This window comes from Alosa pseudoharengus, unplaced genomic scaffold (genome assembly GCF_046254945.1).
Source record: "Alosa pseudoharengus isolate Yale_2024_CS ecotype anadromous, Long Island Sound unplaced genomic scaffold, YU_APseudo_1.1 YU_APseudo_1.1_scf_76, whole genome shotgun sequence".
In the NCBI taxonomy this organism is placed as follows: domain Eukaryota; kingdom Metazoa; phylum Chordata; class Actinopteri; order Clupeiformes; family Clupeidae; genus Alosa; species Alosa pseudoharengus.
In genome coordinates this window covers 1-20,000 of record NW_027468866.1, presented here as the reverse complement: position 1 = coordinate 20,000, position 20,000 = coordinate 1, and the positions used below count along the sequence as shown (strand labels likewise).

General features: G+C 42.1%; 2 protein-coding genes across 2 annotated transcripts in view; both read right to left on the bottom strand.

The window, feature by feature from the left end:
* LOC143111246 (NACHT, LRR and PYD domains-containing protein 3-like) overlaps positions 1-13,887 on the bottom strand; it is a 14,780-nt gene extending 893 nt beyond the window's left edge. Inside the window, exons 1-12 of the mRNA XM_076273441.1 lie at positions 13,717-13,887; positions 12,704-12,805; positions 12,302-12,367; positions 11,484-11,656; positions 9,581-11,154; positions 8,433-8,728; positions 7,860-8,033; positions 7,018-7,191; positions 6,059-6,232; positions 5,609-5,655; positions 3,077-3,213; positions 1-1,896 (exon numbers count right to left, since the gene is read on the bottom strand). The exon at positions 1-1,896 is cut by the window's left edge and continues 893 nt beyond it. Of these exons, the coding sequence (XP_076129556.1) occupies positions 1,429-1,896; positions 3,077-3,213; positions 5,609-5,655; positions 6,059-6,232; positions 7,018-7,191; positions 7,860-8,033; positions 8,433-8,728; positions 9,581-11,154; positions 11,484-11,656; positions 12,302-12,367; positions 12,704-12,768 (3,348 nt within the window). The 5' untranslated portion in view covers positions 12,769-12,805; positions 13,717-13,887 and the 3' untranslated portion in view covers positions 1-1,428. The remainder of the gene's footprint in view (positions 1,897-3,076; positions 3,214-5,608; positions 5,656-6,058; positions 6,233-7,017; positions 7,192-7,859; positions 8,034-8,432; positions 8,729-9,580; positions 11,155-11,483; positions 11,657-12,301; positions 12,368-12,703; positions 12,806-13,716) is intronic.
* Positions 13,888-16,735: 2,848 nt separating this feature from the next.
* On the bottom strand, positions 16,736-17,627 carry dand5 (DAN domain family, member 5). Its single transcript, XM_076273443.1, has 2 exons — positions 17,157-17,627; positions 16,736-17,023 (listed from the first exon to the last, which is right to left on the bottom strand). The coding sequence occupies exons 1-2, from the start codon at positions 17,625-17,627 to the stop codon at positions 16,736-16,738; spliced, it is 759 nt and encodes a 252-aa protein (XP_076129558.1).
* Between the last annotated feature and the right edge of the window lie 2,373 nt (positions 17,628-20,000).

Here is a 20,000-nt window from a genome sequence, read left to right as displayed (position 1 = left end):
AACCAAATGTAATAATATTACAACCATTATTACATAATAATAATTATATTATTAATAATAATAATAATTAAATAGGCCTACAATTATTTCAAATGTGTAGTTTATTGTTAAAAGAGAAAATTTCCACACAAACGTAACGACATTATTAAGACACGTGGTTATGCCACTCGGGCAACAACAAATTCGGGGGGAAAGGCCATCCAGTAGGCCTAATGTTCGCTAGTCCATCATTAACGTGGAGTCGACAAATATAGCTATTGATATTGTGTTTGGAATGAGCGTTTTAATTAACGATGGATCATAATTTACCTCTTATTTAAGATGTGGAGTGGAGACTTTGTAATCCACCGCTCTCTCTCCATTCAGCGAATGTCTGATGTGATGTCACACAGGAAGTGAACCTCAGCCGTCATGGTAACGTGTGCAGGAAAATAATTACTTTTTTTTTTTTAGTTAATTAGGCAACGAAAACTTTGATGAACGAAATAAAACCGGTATTAACCGGTTACCATTATTTTTAAATAAGTGTTCCTGTTCCAGAACATAAAAAATAATAACGTTTCCGGTTTTGTTTCTGTTCCCTGTAAAATACAAAAAGTTCCCGGTTTTCGTTTTCGTTCCTTGAACCGGTTCAAAGCCCTGAGTCTAATAGAAACATGCTCTGCTGTACAGGTACTGTACAAGGAGGAAAGGTTTCCTATTTAAAATCAGACTCCATGGTGACTCCCAGTGGTAAAAAAGTATGCCAAAATGTAGTAGACTACTATGGCATACTATATTAAAGGCGCTCTAAGCAATGCTGGGTAACGTCACTTCTGTTGACTTTCAAACAAATCAGAAAGCTAGCTCGCTACTTCCTCCCCCTCCCTCCCTTGCAATTGAAACTCTCCTAAACGCGCATCTCGTCAGTGATTTGCTGGGAGAGTTTGTTATGTTTTCATGGGCAAGGTTTGCCCAAGTTGTTTTGTGGCTTGGTTTACATGGTCATGGATTGCCGCGGATCCCCAAAATGCTTTGCGTTCACCAATGGGAAAATACCATGATGACGACACATTAGCAATCTTTATTCAAGACACAGACAGCTAGCAGATGGTGAGGTGATGTTTGCTTTAAGTGACAATAAATGTTTTAGCTTAAAAAAAAACCTATGACATTACTTAGAGCACCTTATATAATACAAAACATTTAATACACATCAAGACAAGAAAGAGAAAAACATCATAGCTCCATCTGTCTCAACTATGTCGCTGCTTCTGAAGTTTTTTTTTAGACCCTTTCAACAATAAAAACAAAAACAATGCTTGAACGTTCTATTTGGTTCCCAATCTACTTCCTCTGCATTAAGATAACATATGGAATGTTAAAACGGAAGCCTTGTGGGGCCAACTATGATGCTGATAATGGAACTCTCTTGAAAGGGTCTATACGTCACTGGCTCTCACTCCGAGGGAGCCGTCTGACCTCAGCGTCCTGTGGGATGGACGTGGCGCCTCTCATCGGGATCTTGCACAGGGTGACGGAGGAGTCGGGCCACACCATGAACCCCGCGTGAAGAGGCTCGGAGAACTTGGTCTGGTACGTGTGCAGGTGGTGGATGGTGTCCGTGGCGACGCTGTAGAAGGACAGGGCGCCGGCCGGCCAGTTCAGGAACACGCCCACCCTCCTGGACCGGATGTGATGCGGGGCAAACAGGTCCAGCTTCCTGCTGCTCCTCCAGAAGGTGTAGCGGTGTCCGTTGTGGCACTCCAGGCTCCAGGAGAGGTCGTTGTGGCCGAGCACGCACTGGTCCTCCTCCAGTTTGCGCTGGATATCTGCATAGGCCACGCCCACGTCCACCCTCTCCTTCCACTCCAGCTCCCAGTAGCAGGGGCTGGACAAGGCCTCCTTACACAGCACCTATGTCATAAATATAACAAATAATATTTATTATTATTATTATTATTATTATTATTATTATTATTATTATTATTTATTTAGTTATGTATATATCTGGGCAGGGACGGATTAAACAAATATGGGCCCCTGTGCACAATATCAAAAAAGGCCCCCAAACTGCATACAAACTTTAACAGAGCAAGCAGGGCCCGTTTTCTGTCTGACTCAGGTGACGTGAACATTGGCTACCTGCATGATAAGGTTTTCACTACACTGCTGCTTGACACTACCTTGCATGGAGACATATTTCACGTTAACAGTGGAGATGTTAGCAAAACTATAGCGTTTGGTAAATGGAGATGCAGATCATCTCCCTAATTAATTTCTTTGCGCAACAGCCCACATTATGCACTCACTCCAGCGAGATGAGTGAAATAAGTGTAGGCCTATCTGTCATCGGTATCGCTATAGGCTATTTGCTATGATATAAGCTACTGTTAGGCCTACAACAAGTCGCGATTTATTAGGCTATCCAATCGCTATGCTGTTTTCATGAACATTGCAGGAATCCACTTCATTCACCTACCCACGAGTGGGTCAGTTTCACTTTCGCAAACACGCATACACATTGAATGAGCACTCATAGCCTACCACTTCCACCTAATGTTATGCCTCTATATTTTATGAATTAAGAAGTATTTATTGATCAGGAAAACATTTAGTTTATTTTTCTTTCAGTCCGCGGTTCCATAACACCATTCAGTTGTGCCGCAAATTAACAGACAGAAGCACCGGGCATAATCTAGCCTAAATTCATGGCAATTTTTGATTTTTTAATCCGAGGGCCCCCATTGGCTGAGGGCCCCTGTGCACGTGCACACTTGGCACAAGCCATGATCCGTCCCTGTATCTGGGCAAGGCTTCATTACACAGCACCCACAGTATGTAATGATACCAAATAATATTTATCTTTATAATTTATTTGCTTACTTATCTGTTTGTTTGTTTAGAGATGTATTAGAATAACTAAAGAAAATGTAATTTATTTTTATATCCACTTACAGTATGGGAAGATCATTTTAGAAATATATTTTGTAATATGGGCATGTTAATACATTCATAGCAATATAATTTTTTCAAAATGTAATGCGAAAAAAAAAAGTTTGTTTTTTGCATTGAAATGACTCCTGAGATACTGTACCTGGGGCCAGAAACTGAACCTGTCGGGGCGGTTGGAGTACAACTGGGGATCCTCCAGGAACAGCACTTTCGTGCACTCCTCGGTAAATGCCAGGTGGTCATTTGCGCTGTTCTCGTCCAGCGTTAGTTCACAAGAGTCTGCGAAATGGAGTGTAAGTGAAATGTTGTGTGGGTGAAATGTTGTGCTCATGTGCACTACAGTGAAATAAAAATGAACTTATGCAAAGTGTGGTCTTTCCTCCTGTTTTTTTTTACTTAGTCACATGTTCGCTGCTATGGAAGCCCGTTTCCGCCACTTGAAAAAAAAAATGGCCAGATACTAAGTCAAAAATTGTGAGATTTAAAGTCATAATTATGAGATTTAAAGTCCTAATTATGAGATTTAAAGTCGTAATTATGAGATATAAACTCGTAATTATGAGATTTAAAGTCATAATTTTGAGATTTAAAGTCGTAATTATGAGATATGATTTTAAGTCATAATTATGAGATACAAAGTCAACATTTTGAGATTAAAAGTCATAATTATGAGATATAAAGTCATAATAATGAGATATAAAGTCGTAATTATGAGATTTAAAGTCAATTTAAAGTCATAATTATGAGATATAAACTCGTAATTATGAGATTTAAAGTCATAATTTTGAGATTTAAAGTCGTAATTATGAGATTTAAAGTCATAATTATGAGATTTAAAGTCGTAATTATGAGATATAAACTCGTAATTATTAGATTTAAAGTCATAATTTTGAGATTTAAAGTTGTAATTATGAGATATAAAGTCATAATTATGAGATTTAAAGTCATAATTATGAGATTTTAAGTCATAATTATGAGATACAAAGTCAAAATTTTGAGATTAAAAGTCATAATTATGAGATATAAAGTCATAATAATGAGATATAAAGTCGTAATTTTGAGATTAAAAGTCATAATTATGAGATTTAAAGTCATAATTATGAGAAATAAAGTCGTAATTAAGAGATGTAAAGTCGAAATTTTGTGATTATTAACCCAGGAAGTAAACCCAAAAGGTCACGAGTCAAGGTTGCTGTTCTGCTCTGTTTGGGTATTTGTAGTTTAGACATAAAACTGTTAGGCTACTGTAGCTTAATAGTTTATTTCAGCAATGTCTTTAGTGGTATAATCAACAGGCACTCCTTCGCTTTATGGACATCACCACCACAGGTGGTTTCTTTTAGGCTTTGCTTCTGTAGGCTACGGTTGACACTCGACAGAGGCATTTTCATCCAGCTTTTCCATGCTGGTCACCTGCTCGTTAGAAATGTAGCTAGAGCCTATCAGACATCAGCCTATTTGAACGATCTGGCTGTTTGGTCTATCTGATTATCAAATATGTTGTATCCAATTCAGAATAATTATTCTTTGAAGCATCCATAACCCATTTTGATCACATGCATATAATAATAATGTGTTGTGCTATGAGTGACTTCAAAGCAACATGCAACCGAGTAGCAGTATCGACATTAGAACTGCTAAAGCTATCCAGCCTCATGGAGCCAGTTCATTATGGGAAAATGAGGAAAGTTGCCGCCCATGGTGCAGAAAAGGATCGCTAGAAAGACAATCATTTAGAATGTGAGCAAGTTAATTTATCTAGTTTAGGCTACAGCACGTAGGCCTAGCATGGCATTGCTTGCTCTGACTCTTATACTGACTTGTCTAGCGTTCCTTTTCCGTCTGACACAGCATGACCTTTAGCGTACTTCCTGGGTTAATAATCTAAAAATTGCGACTTTATATCTCTTAATTATGAGAAATAAAGTCACAATTTTGAGATTTAAAGTCATTACGAAGGAGTGCCTGTTGATTATACCTCTAAAGACATTGCTGAAATAAACTATTAGGCTGTGTGCAAACTGCTACAACCAGAGTCCGTCAACTAGCTAAACTGAGCAGAACAGCAACAGCTCATGACCTTTTGGGTTTACTTCCTGGGTTAATAATCTCAATTTTAAATCATAATTACGACTTTAAATCTCATAATTATGACTTTAAATCTTTAAATCTCAAAATTATGACTTTAAATCTCATAATTATGACTTTATATCTCATAATTACGACTTTAAATCTCAAAATTATGACTTTATATCTCATAATTATGACTTTAAATCTCATAATGACGAGTTTATATCTCATTACGACTTTAAATCTCATAATGACTTTAAATCTCATAATTTTGATTTAAAATCTCATAATTATGACTTTAAATCTCATAATTTTGACTTAGTATCTGGCAGTTTTTTTTTTCAAGTGGCGGAAACGGGCTTCCATACGCTGAGCACTTTAAGAAACTAAAAAGAGACCAAGAGAAGCCTGCTCCTGTTCCTGCATTTCATGTGAGTCGAGGTACATTGAGTGCAGCAAAAAAGAGGATGACAGGATGAGGAGACAGCAACTGTGCGATAACTGTTGGTATAACCGTACGGTAACTGATAACTATAATCCCCATGCATCTGTTACAGTATATCACACTAATAAGCTATCAGAAACTAAAATGGAAGACACTTACATTTCCCTGGTCCGACTTCTAACCACAAGTCTGAAACTCCATTTAATCTGACAAAACAAAAGACATGATATCAGTTCATGCCACATGACAGATGTGTATACAAGGAGAAAGGTGAAGGTGTTGTAAAGATAATACAAATAGCAAAAATAACTATGTAGAAGAATAGTAATTAATAATTAATGACATAATTAATCCATTGAGTAATTAAAATCTGGTGTTCCATTAAAACGAGCCTCCTCCTCTCTCTCTCTCTGTCCTTACCCGAGTGTTTCTAGTTTACATTGTGGGTGCCTGACCCCGCCTCTCTCGGGTGACTGACTCCGCCTCTCTTGGGTGTCTGACTCCGCCACTATGGGGTGCCTGACTCCGCCCCTCTCTATCTCTGTCCTTACCCGAGTGTCTCTAGTTTACATTGTGGGTGCCTGACTCCGCCTCTATCTCTGTCCTTACCCGAGTGTCTCTAGTTTACATTGCGGGTGCTGCACGGCGGAGAGGAGCAGATGGGCAGCTGATTGGCCAACGTGGTTGTGCCTCAGGTCCAGCTCTCTCACACGGGAGGATTTAGAGCTCACAGCACGGGTCAGAGAATCACAGCCCAGCTCAGAGAGACGACAGGACGACAGCCTGCAGAGAGAGAGAAGAAAGAGAGAGCGAGAGAGAGATAGACAGAGAGAGAGAGAGAGTGAGAGAGACAGAGAGAGAGTGAGAGAATGAGAGAGAGAGAGAGAGAGAGAGAGAGAGAGAGAGAGAGAGAGAGAGAGAGAGAGAAACACTGTCAGATACAGCAGCACTCTACACTGTGGTTGCAACGACATAAGCTAAATAATTCCCCAGAAGTTGACTTGTTCCACTAGTTGAACTCCTGAGGGGAAAAATGCCCTCCTCTTGTCTCGCCTCAAATCCGGTTATAGTTCAAATAAGATCTCACATGTCGATCTCAATAAGAGCTGATTTATTTCTTGCGGGATAAACTGCAGATAAATCATATTTTCCAAACATGAAATGTTTTCCTCTGGGCGAGCACTTGTCATGTGACTCCTGAGGGAAAAAAAAAAAACCCTTGTCTCAGCCCTGAAATCTGATTAAAGTTCAAATAAGATCTCAAAAATACTATTATCTCTATATAATTTTGCTCCTTATTTCTCCTAAAGGAATAAAAAAAAAAAAAGTTTTATTTTGGGCAAGCAGCACTCGTCATGTGCCTCCTCTGGCTGACCTGAGTATCTCCAGTTTGCAGTGTGCACTCCCCAAACTTTTCTCAATCTATTCTTTTGCTCCTTATTTCTCTTAAATCTCAATAAGAGCTGAATTATTTCTTGTGGGATAAATTGCAGATAAATCATATTTTCCAGACATGAAATGTTTTCCTCTGGGCAAGCAGCACTCGCCCTGTGCCTCCCCTGGCTGACCTGAGCGTCTCCAGTTTGCAGTGTGGACTCCCCAGCTGGTCTGTGAGCAGTTTGGCGCCGGCGTCATATAGTTGGTTGTTACTAAGGTCCAGCACTCGGAGACAAGAGGTGGGGTAACTCAAGATGGAGGCCAGAGATGCACATCTATGTTCTGTCATTCCACAAGATGATAATCTGAGAGAGAAAGAGAGAGAGAGAGAGATATTGTGACAGGGAAAGGTGGATGTACCTGTTTACATCTTCTTCCATTTTTTCCTATAAAGCTAAAACAAATACCTTTCTCTACTTATATGAGACATAGATATACAAAAAACAAACGCCATTTTGGCATGTTCGACTTCTTCCAGCCTTGTGTAGATCCAGCTAAACAAAAGGCATGTTTGTATTGTAAGATTCAGCTAGATCTGCGCAGCGCTGCAAGATCTAACACACCCATTGATTTGCTTCCTTCCGATACAGGTCTTGTTATAACCTCACTGTACACTTTAAATTACTTCAGTTTGTCTGTAGAGACCCTCACCACACTACCACAGAAGTGTAATTATATTTTGAGCATTGACAGTGGTATAAAATAGCTTTTGTGTTTTGACATGCTAGCTGGCCCCTTAGCTTTCACTGTAAGCCCATTCAGTGTTGATGCAAAAAATAAGTCTTGCTCAAAACTCCACAAATTAACGTAATTTTGATTTAAATCAAAAGTTGTGAACTACCATAAATAGACCCTAAGTTGTTTTTACTCCGGAGTTATGCTTTAAGAAAGTCATTTTTTTAAAATAAGTAAATAAAATTAAAAAAATGTAGCGATCAAAATGATCCATCACAGATCTGCACAATCTGCTGACCTCAATGAGTCCAGTTTACAGAGCGGATTCCTGAGCTGGTCAGTCAGATGCTGGGCCACTGAATCCTGCAGGTGACTCTCACTGAGGTCCAGCTCCCTCAGGGGTGAGTTGACCAACGCCAGAGATGAGAGCACCAGCTCAATGCACTTCGGACTGAGATTACAGCCAGCCAGGCTGAACAGATAGACAGATAGACAGAGAGAGAGAGAGACAGAGAGAGAGAGAGACAGAGAGAGAGAGAGCTCCTTTACATTGTCAAAAAGAGTGTGTCAAACTAAAGGAACATGGCAACTTTTTTGGAAGCTTATTTGCCATCTACGTCGAAGTTAGATAAGAGGATACATACTGTATCCTTCTCTTTTGTGTACATGCAATAACCCAATTTGACGTCATTAGCCTGGGTTAGCATAATTCACTGGAAGTAGGCTAGCTAGACCAGTTAGCCCAAAAAGTTGGTGTGTTCCTTTAAATAAAATTATCTTAAAATGGTCATATAAAATGTCATGAATGTCCACTGAAATCAAAGCTTTATGAGTGAAAGGTATTTTGAGAGATGCAGTTCAGAGAACTCACACAGCCTTCTTGCAGCACCTCACCACTGGGAGCAGTCTCTTCCGTCCCTCATCTGATGTGTTGTACTTCTTCAAGTCCAGCTCGTCCAGAGTCTTGCCTGACATCATCAGCATGGACGCCAGCGCCGAGCAGTGGGACGGGCTGAGGGTTTTTTTCTGCTCCTTCTCAGACTTCAGGTAGCGCTCGATCTTCTCATGAATGGTGTGATCGTTCATCTCCAACAGACAGTGGAAGAGGTTGATGTACCTCTCGGGGGAAACATGGGTCTCATTCATGGATTTGACGTAGGCTATGGTCTTGCCAATTCAATTTCAATTTCAATTTATTGTGCTTATAGAGCGCCAAAACATAACACATGTATCATGGCGCTTTACAGAATGTAGGCAATCAGAGAAAGAAGGAAAGAAAGGAAGAAAAGGAAAGCAAGAGAGAGGCCCATGGGTAACAGGGGCGAGGAAAAACTCCCTAGAATTGGAGATATATATAGGAAGAAACCTCGAGCAGATCCACGACTCAAGGGCCTGACCCATCTGCCTAGGGTCAGTACATGACAGTAAGGTCTGTATACATGACAAATGCATATGATAGTCGGGTGTAGAGAATAAGACATGGTGTTAAGCACTTGAGCTGAAAGTTACAAGAGGTGGGATGATTACGTATCCGTTATGGTAATTCATTATTCCTGATTTAGTGACAGAAAGTTCAATAGTCCAGCATTGGGATTGTCCAGGGGAAGGGAGTTTCCGAGGGGCATGTGGTGGGTTGGTGGATGGGCCAGTAATCCAGGCAGAGTTGTCATAGGCTGGTGGTGGGTCGCTAGGCTGTACGGGCCAGGAGTCCAGATAGGGGGCAGTAATAGGGCAGTCGAGGATGGGACTTCAGGTGAGATGGGTGAGAGGAGGGCCAACACACGGATGGTTGATGGCTGGTGATGATATACCTCACAAGTGAGGTACAGTAAGGGGGAAGAAAGAGAGATGTAGAGTGGGTTAGTATTACTGAAAATCAGAATGGTTAATGTCAATAAGTAATCAGTAGTACTATATATTGTTACAGTATACCATGGTGGGAATAGGCAAGAGAGGGAGAGTTGAGAGAGAGAGAGAGAGAAGGGGGGAGAGGAGAGGGGGGGGGTTGTACGGCGTGACACGGCCAATGCCTTTGGAAGTGTTCTCCGTGCCAGACAGCAAGCCTTGAAGGAGCCTCTGATTGGCCTCCAGGGAGATACCAAGAAGGAAGCGAAGAAAAAGATCGAGGTGTCCGTTCTTGCTCTGAAGGGACTTGTCGACGGCGGCCTTGAGTAAAGTGTGCAAGGCCAGATCTTCAGGCTGTGCTGTGGTCCTCTTTTTGAAGAGACCCTTTAGAGGACCAACTGCTGTGTTCGTTGACTTTGGGTTGGAGGTTTCATCTGGGAAGAACGACATCAGGCCCTCTCGATTCTTGGTCATGTATGAGTGGAATATGAAAAATGCTGCCAGAAACTCCTGTATGGTCACATGGACAAAGCTGTAAACCTTTGCCTGGCCAAAGAGAGATTCCGCTCGAAAGATCTCAGTACACATCCCAGAATATACTGCCGCATCATGGACGTCAATACCATCCTCTCGCAGATCTTCCTCGTAAAACATAAGGTTGCCCTTTTCAAGATGTTTGAAGGCCAATTTGGCCAATTTCAGAATGATGCCTAGGTTTGATTTCAGGATCTTTACTTGTTCTCCCGAGCCACTTCCTTGATCGTACTTGTGACTCTTGGCGATCGTCTGAATGAGCAGGAAGTGGATGAACATCTCAGTCAGGGTTTTGGGAATGGCTGTGCCGCTCTGATCCCATATCTCCTGGAGCACGGTGGCCGCGATCCAACAGAAGACCGGAATGTGACACATGACGTGGAGGTTCTTGGACGCCTTCAGGTGAGCTATGATTCTGACAGCCCTACTGGGGTCACTGATTCTCTTCCGGAAGTACTCTTCTTTCTGCGGTTCGCTGAACCCTTGCACCTCTGTCACCCGATGGATGTACTCCGAGGGAATCTGATCGGCTGCAGCTGGTCGTGAAGTGATCCATACGCGAGCCGAAGGAAGCAGACTCCCTATAATGAGGTTTGTTATGAGAGCCTCCACTGATGACGTCTGTGTTACGTCCAACAAGATGGGGGCCCCAGGAAACGTCAGTGTGTGTTGACTTTCATCCAGGCCGTCAAAGATGAACACCAGTTGACAGGCTTGGTATTGCTTGGAGCTCCTCAAACCTTTCAGCTCAGGGTGGAATTTCAGAAGAAGGCCGTGGAGACTGTATTCTGTGTCTTTAATCAAATTGGCCTCTCGAAACGGCAAGACAAACATGAAGTCCACGTCCTGGTTTGCCCTCCCCTCCGCCCAGTCCAGGATGAACTTCTGCACGGACACTGTTTTCCCGACGCCAGCGATTCCCTTGGTTATCACTGTCCTGATGTGTCTCTCTTGGCCAGGTAAAGGTTTGAAGATGTCGTTACAGTTGATAGCTGTGTCCGCACTGGCTTGGGTCTTGAGCGTGGACTCAAGTTGCCTGACCTCATGTTCCTTATTCACCCCTTCGCTCTCTCCCTCTGTGATTTGGAGCTCTGTGTAGATGTTTTCCAGGAGAGTTCGGGTTTCTGAACATGCGCTGCCTTCGCTAACGGACTCAAACCTCCTCTTCAAATTCAGCTTATGAGCTTGAATTACGGTTTTCAAAGCATCCTTGCCTTTTGAGAATGAAAATACACCAAAGGATGTCACTTACAATATCTGTTAATAGATCTGGCTATCAATCCACTATCAATAATGCACCAAAGGATGTCACTAGATGTTAATAGATCTGGCATGAACAGGGAATCTGAAGTACAACTATCAAATATTGATATGTCAGCAGTATTGCTACAGCAACATCTAAAACCTACTTCACAAACCAGTAGCTGTTTTATCATACATAAAGACATCACATAAAAGCGTTGGTCATATTTGATGCGGTATAAAGTAGCACTTTCATGTTTTCTTTTTTTAATGTGTGTTATTTTAGATAGATTTCACTGACCACACACAGGGCAGTCGGAAAATGTTGCCGTTCCAGATTGGTCCAGGTAGCTGGAGATACAGTCCACGCAGAACCGGTGTCCACAGGTGATGGAGGTCACAGGGTCCGTCAGCCCCTTCATACACACGTCACACCTGGCCGGGCCCAGCGAGAGACGGCCATCGCTCAACTCGCTGCACAGGACGCAGGAAGTAGGAAGTGGAGATTAACAGGAAGTGGGTGGTGTCAAGATTACAGAAATCATGAATGAGCACAGAAAGCGGGTGTAATATTGCAAATACAGTAAACAAAATAGCTTTCATCCTCAGGTAGTCTATGATGACGTCTGGCAGGGGACTACAGATGGGCTTTTTAAGCTAACTTTTGTCATATGTACATTGCCCCTTTTAAACAAAGAGAATGAAAATACAATAAAGTACATTAAGTCAGAGATCAATGTGGTAAATTAACATATTCTAGTGTACATACCCTTTTACATAATAAGACTGACCTCATTCCAAAACAAACACAGGGGTTTGAGATAAAGTCTTTGGTCATTAGGTGTTGAATTAAAGACAGTGTTCAACAGTTACCTTGACCATTTTTAAATGCCCTCCGAACTTTACATTCATTGTTGGGAGGATTAAGCACCCAGTCCAGTTTAGATTAAGCACCCAGTCCAGTTTAGATTAAGCACCCAGTCCAGTTTAGATTAAGCACCCAGTCCAGTTTAGATTAAGGTATCAAATGTGTTATCCCTGTTTTGTTGTTTATCTATGATCACCAACGAAATGTGATGATGCACTGATGATGTCAGTCTTCCTCTGTATCATGCCCACCTGTTGTCCAGTGGGGTGTCTTCAGCACTTCTCATGGACACAGCGCTGTCTTCTGGAGAGTCTTGACTGCCATGATGCAGAGAATAAATATATATATCAGCCTAATGCACAATATTGGGAAATTGTCTCATTTTCACTGTTCAATAAGATGATTCAAGTTAAGTTAGGAAGCTATGGGATACTAAAGATACTGGAGACAAATTCTTGTGTTGGGGTGCATTGACATACTTAATAATAATAATAATAATAATAATAATAATAATAATAATAATAATAACAATAATAATAATAACAATAATAATAATGATGATAATAATAATCATCACCCACAGCATCTCAAAGCACACTCAGTCAGCCATAGACACATAGAGAGAGAGAGATAGAGATAAATGAATGAATCACCCCTCATCCTGCTTCACATCAGGGCTGAAGTTTGGGGGCGTTCGGCATGAACAGTGGCTCTTCATGGAGTCTCCACTGGGAGTAGGAGAGTCAGCCCCCTGACTGGGCCCATGCAGAGAGAATGATTACGCAGTTAGTGTGTGTGTGTGTGTGTGTGTGTGTGTGTGTGTGTGTGTGTGTGTGTGTGTGTGTGTGTGTGTGTGTGTGTGTGTGTGTGTGTGTGTGTGTGTGCATGTCTGTGTGTGTAGCTGTGGTCATCCTATATGCCTGTCTGTTTTTGCTCTAACAACATTTCGTTGTTATCCTGTAACAGTGACAAATAAAAACTGAACTGAACAGAGCTGAACTGAACATACCTTGAGATTAAGAGAGAGAGTGTGTGTGTGTGTGTGTGTGTGTGTGTGTGTGTGTGTGTGCGTGCGTGCGTGCGTGCGTGTGTGTGTGTGTGTGTGTGTATCTGTGATCATCCATACCTTGAGATTAAGAGAGAGTGTGTGTGTGTGTGTGCGTGCGTGCGTGCGTGCGTGCGTGCGTGTGTGTGTGTGTGTGTATCTGTGATCATCCATACCTTGAGATTAAGAGAGAGTGTGTGTGTGTGTGTGTGTGTGTGTGTGTGCGTGCGTGCTTGCGTGTGTGTGTGCGTGTATCTGTGATCATCCATACCTTGGGATTAAGAGAGAGTGTGTGTGTGTGTGTGTGTGTGTGTGTGTGCGTGTGTGTGTGTGTGTATCTGTGATCATCCATACCTTGGGATTAAGAGAGAGTGTGTGTGTGTGTGTGTGTGTGCGTGTGTGTGTGTGCGTGTATCTGTGATCATCCATACCTTGGGATTAAGAGAGAGAGAGTGAGTGTGTGTGAGTGTGTGTGTGTGTGTGTGTGTGTGTGTGTGTGTGTGTGTGTGTGCGTGTATCTGTGATCATCCATACCTTGGGATTAAGAGAGAGTGTGTGTGTGTGTGTGTGTGTGTGTGTGTGTGTGTGTGTGTGTGTGCGTGTATCTGTGATCATCCATACCTTGGGATTAAGAGAGTCCCTCCTGTGCTGGGTGAGTGGTCCTCCTTCACAGACACACATCTCTCCTCTGGGGGATCGAATGTGAGGGTGGGGATGGGACCACCAGGCCCTGGTCCTCCCCTCTCTACAGCCTGCTCCACCACAGAGCCCTCCTCCTCCTCCTCCTCCACCCTCCTCTCTACAGCCTGCTCCACCACAGAGCCCTCCTCCTCCTCCTCCTCCTCCACTCTTCTCTGTCCAGGCTGCTCCACCTCCTCCTCCTCCTCCACTCTCCTCTGTCCAGGCTGCTCCATCACAGACACAGCTCCCACTCCCCCCTCCATCCTCTGCTCAGCCCAGGGTCAGCTCTAGTCGTCACGCAGACGAATCTATAACAGAGACAGCAGGGTTTCATTATTGTCTGTGTCCACAGTATGTGTCATGCATGATGAGGTTTTATGAAAAAAAAAATCATTCTAACCCCTGTTTTGTATCACAAATTACATAATAGTGCATACTATATATGACCTAAATCTCTTTGTTTTCATGTTGCACTTATATGGAAGGACAGTCTTCTCAACATGAAGACATTATAGCATTATTAATTCAAACAATTGTTGAACAAGTTAGTCCAGTATTTCTAGGAATTTCTGAGCTTTCTGAAGTTTATGATAGATGCAACATAGATTTATGTCTTAATGATTTTCATGTTTTAATAATCAGAGGAGATCGGACACTGATCAGCGGCAACTATATTTTACACATGGTGTGTCGTTTCAAACTCTTCCACTGTTTTATATTTCGTCGAGGTGGAGAGAGAGAGCTTCCGTGACACATCTGATTAGCAGGTTACAGTATGTGCCAGCTGATAATGAGGCATAGGAACCCGACTGACAGGTTTGTGTCGGCTGCCAGATCTACCAGATATGGAACTTCCCACACATCCATAACGCTCAGGAGCGCCAGTCGGAATGAGTTCAGAGGCATAGAAACATAATACACTGCTCCTTCCACCCTTTTTCTCCATTCCCAAACTACATTCACAGAATGTCTGACAGTGCAAAATAAAACACTCGCCTACAAAAGTTTTACTTGTGCTCAGAACCAAACAGTGTCAGAGTAGTATGATTGAAGTGTTCCCATAATTTTTTTTGAGCAGTATATATCTGCAGTGCCCAAGACACTTCTCCAAGAACTAAACACTAAGGCCATCGCATGTATCGCTTATGTAATATCCCTGGACATTACTCACCCACTCAACCGCTACTTCTTACTCCTACCCTCTGGCAGTAGGTTTAGAAGCATATAAGGTGCAATAAAGCCCGCTCCAGCAGAAGCCTAATCCCTTCAGCCATCCAAATACTCAACAAGATAAAGCCCCACAGATAAATGTATGCAGTGCAATAATATGTTTTTCCCATGAACCCCCAATGATATATGTAAATGTCTGTGTCAAATGTCTAGGGTGTATGAAATATGTATGTCTGTATGTGTCACCCTGTGCCTGTGACCATGTATGTGCCATCCATATTTACTTTTACAATTATAAATGTCTCTCCTTAAACAATATGCACATAATGTAATCCTACCCAGGGGTCAGTTTACAGTGCGGCAAAGTCCGTCCCCTGTTCACTGTTTAGAAGCACAAGTAAACCATTCAACATAGACGTGTTACATTCAATTCATTAGTGTAGATCTGATAGAGTTATATTGTTCAAACCTTCAGCGATGAGTTTAATAATGAAACATAGATGTACGTAGGCTTACCTTAGGGCCGCTGTATAATGTTGAAAAGGACCTTTTTAAATCTTGAAAATGATTGTATCATCTGAGCGTGCAACTGCGGTGAAACAGGTTTGTATATTGTTTGAAAGCACTCCCAAGTGGGTGTGACTTAGCAAGTGAACTGTGGTTCTTTAACTTTACTACATCAAGGAGGAGGGGCTAAACTCTGGTTGACAGTAAGATATGTGGCATGCCAATCACAACTTGCATGGTCATTAATCATTCCTGTCCACAGACTGAAATTCCTTGTCCACTGCAATGCCAAGATGACCGCTGTGATCAATGACACAACAACCTGTGTCAAATGTTATCAAGCAAGCTGCTAAAACCTTGAGTTCTGGCATAACAGTATTAATGATAATACAACTCTATCTGGATAGATAGATAGATATATAGATACTTTATTGATCCCCAAGGGGAAATTCAAGGTCTCAGTAGCATACACACATCATGCACTTACATCAGAAAAAGTAATATAGCCTACATATTAATAAAAAAACTCCACTGTACAATAGAGACAGTAGAAGATAAACATTATACTAAAATGCTAAATATACTATATAAACTAAATCAAATATCAACATAGTGTGCTTAAGGATGATCAAGCATGACATTGTACATTGTTAGATGCACAAACAACATCATTTGAACCTTTTTAAAAGGTTGTTTCCTCAAGGAGCTTTAAGGACATGAACTTTCCGATTTCACACACACACACACACACAAGACAATATGGTGAGAAAAAACAAAGATTTATTGTTAGACACACAAAGGAGTGCAAATCAACAAGACCTAGAACAGAGACCTGGTAATAACAAATATGCCAAGACATGACTTGCAGACTTCACTGACTTCTCCATGAATTAGCCTACATAGTAGGTTATTCATTCAGTCAAGCTTTAAAATAGGCCTAGTCTATCCCCATAGTTTAACATAACACACTTAAAACAAACAAAATGTAGCCAACATCAAATAGGAACATTTGGTTGACCAAATATAACAAAAACTAAGCCAAAATAAATATTTTGGCAACGTCAGTAATAGAAAAGAAAGTGCTCTGGCCGACAAGCTCGACCTAGTCTTGACAAACATATGAAACATATGGATAATGACTACAAACATGGAAAAGGATAATCTTTCTTGTTAGACCACACGAACAACAGACAAAAGCAGCATGACATAACATTTACAGGAAACATATGAATACCGGTAGGTCTGCAATCAGTTTCTGAATTAAACATTCAGACTGCAACAATTATAAATGTGTCCTTGCAACGGACTCGGCCCTCAGCTCCTCACGACCGGTCTCGCATTTGCACTCCTCCACCACCATCACGCGCTTCATTCGCACCTCGTGCCCGCAGCGCAGAGGAACCGACACTGTGTGCGCTTTGGATGGCGCGCACCGCGAGCACGGGGCGCCGCGGTGACCGATGACGGGAAGAGAGGCGTCTTCAGTGGGAGGCACGAACATTGAGCTGCACTGACCGAAACACAGGTGGTTATGCACCGTCACTGTGTCGCACCCCGCCGCGGTGACTCGCTGCACATTTGACAAAAAGATAAAACAAAGTTAAAAATGACTATCCAAGGTTGGCACGAACTCTCTCTCTCTCTCACACTAACACACACACACACATACAAACAAAACGAGCGAGGAAGAGACGGTAACACACCTGAGTAAAGGGGACCGCTGCGCAGCTTTGCTTGGACACATCTTTCGGATTTATGGGCAGAACCACCGCCTCCTTCTCGCGCTCGGACTTGTCCATCACACGCTGCCACATGCTCATACCCTGCCTCCTCTTCGTGTCGGCGCCGTGATGGCGGTCGCGGAGGTGAACCACTGGAGGAACCGACAGTTTGGTGGAAGGGCCCGCGCGACCGAGCGACAAGAAATCTGGAAAAGCGCCCCTGAGAGATGGCGCGCCTCTGGGTGACAAACCGTTCCTGAACATCCCCGTGTGCCTCAGGAAATGCGGACTGACTTTGACGACTCTAACCGATCCCCGAACAGGTTCGTCTGATCCAGCACCAGATGCGTCAATCTCGGCTGCTGCATTTTTCACGCTTTCAATTGCGTTACGAGGGAAAGCGTGCGCCGAGGCACACAACAAAAACAAAACGGTGCTGATTTTAACGCTCATGATGACTACTGGAAGTTAAGACAGCGATCAAGATATTGATAGAGGCCTATGCTACGTAACGGATTTTGCTGGAATCACTTAAGGTTTGTTTCAAACTCTACTGAAAAATAGTTTCCTCTGCGGTTCAAGGTTCCAACAGGTAACCTTGCTGTCTGTGGAAAACTTGAGGCAGATCACCGTATTTATAAAGATGCTCGCGGCCACCCTTTTGGACTGATTGCGATGGTGCCATAATTCCCACCCGTTAGGATCGCGGGATTTGTCGCACCTGCCCGATACACTGGAAGGGGGCAATAGTGACTTGAAACGTTTGTGCTTTTGATATTTATGGCAGGTGTGTTTTCGAGTACAGGTGACAGCCGAGGCACACATAAACCAGTTCGGGGTCCATTAGTTCCGTGGGAAACCGCTGACCAAAGACCAAATGGTTCAATGAGGGAACAATATGTATCCAGATGTAACTCTACCGATTAATGTGACTCCGGATATCATTTGCCTATTTATTGAAACGAAACAACGGTAAACATCGATCGTTTTAGAGTGTAGGCTACTTACGCTGGGCTACACTGTTACATAGAGTTCAGATGACAGCTGGATCTTTAGGCTACATGATCACGAATCGGTTTGGTCCCACGCTAAACGTAATGAGGACGATCATCACCGGTAGTAAAATCATTAGGCTTCAGGACTAAGCAATACGCTGTGTAGACCGTCATGGCTGTTGCCTGTAGGACTCTTTACTAATGGGTTTATTACTACAAAGCTTCCCACGTTGCCTGAGAGGGAAATGTGTGACCTTTGGGGAAAATAATTATATTTAATTATTATATTATAAGTCCAGGTTTTTCACTTTGCTTATAGCTATCTAGGCCAACACAATAATAACCTACCCCTAACATTTTACTTTGGAATTAGTTGATTTGTGTATTTTTTTGTCTTTATGAGTGATTCTTGTTTTTTTCCTCACAAATAAATGCTTTCCTATTAAGGTCGGATTTTATCTTCATAGTTTTCACTGTGCTGTTTCACTCCTTCTACTCCAACTTTACCAGGGGTGCCAATTTGTGAAGGGTGCTGTATGTTTGTGCACATTTACCAACAAAAGGTGTTACTCTGTGTGTGTGTGTGTGTGTGTGTGTGTGTTCAACTTCAAATGTAGCCTGGGAATACTCATACAGACCTTTGGCAAATATGGGATTTGAACCACTGAAACCCATTTTCAATGTCCTTAAAACACAGTTGTAACAACTGTAAGTAGGGCTGTCACTTTTGTGAAAAAATCCTGTTCGATTTTTGAGACATAAGTGTTCATTGAATCGATTGTAAAATCGATTTTTCATGTCTAAAGACGTTTCCATTTTCAACGCAAATATAGGCCAATTCACAAACAACTAAAAGGCATTAGGACGAACGTAAAGAAGGCGATTGTAGACGCAAGCCAGCAATATTTCTGATGATTTATTGGCATGAAGTTTCGTGCCTGCAGTACTGCTGCAGGCTTCAACGTCTGTGTCTGTGTTTACGATTAGAAATTTCAAACAAATTTCGCCTAAGTAGAACTCGTTTGCACAGTTTGCATAGCCTACCGCTTTTGTTCTTCTCCATAGTTTGATATACCAAAAATCCGAAGTACTTCCACATCGAACTCCTCCTATCACTCGTCTCTCTCATGTCGCACAGGTTGATCGCGTTGTCCTCCATTTTTTGGCAAAACACGAGCAGCACAGCAGCTGATTGAAACAGCAGTTTCCGGTGCGTAAAATTGGTGGGAATTTTCTTTTTAGCTTTCGCAATGCTTACTGCACTTCGGAATTATTTTATATTCTTATATTCTTGTTTGTGAATTTTGTAACATCTATCCTTTTTATTTGTTTAATTCGTTTAAAATTAATAGTGTACATATTTGGTTAAAATCGATTCCTTATTTTAGTTTTCGAAACTTGTGTTGTTTGGTCCAATCGATTGTGCAATCGATTTTCGAACGTAAAGTGACAGCCCTAACTGTAAGTGTAAGTTTTGATATGACAAAACAGGCTCATCAAATGAGAAGCAACCCAGAGCTCACAGTGATCTGACAAAACAGGCTTATCAAATGAGAAGCAACCCAGAGCTCACAGTGATCCATCTGTTGGCTTTATTCATGCATAATGCCATATATGAGAAGATCTGCAAGTTGCCATTCATATTTAGTAGGCTGAATGGCCAAGTCTGACGTAGAGCGCCGCAGATATCATCATAGAGCCAAGCTGAGGGAAGAACACACACACACACACACACACACACACAGCAATGTGAATTACACAGGGAGGTCTACACCGTCAGTGAGAAAATTCAATTACTTTTGAGTGAATGTGTGTGTGTGTGTGTGTGTGT

Coding starts and splice junctions, on each gene's coding strand:
- dand5 (XM_076273443.1), bottom strand. CDS start 17,627: ATGAGCGTTAAAATCAGCACCGTTTTGTTTTTGTTGTGTGCCTCGGCG. Junction 17,024..17,156: donor CAGCGGTCCCCTTTACTCAG/GTGTGTTACCGT, acceptor TCAAATGTGCAG/CGAGTCACCGCGGCGGGGTG.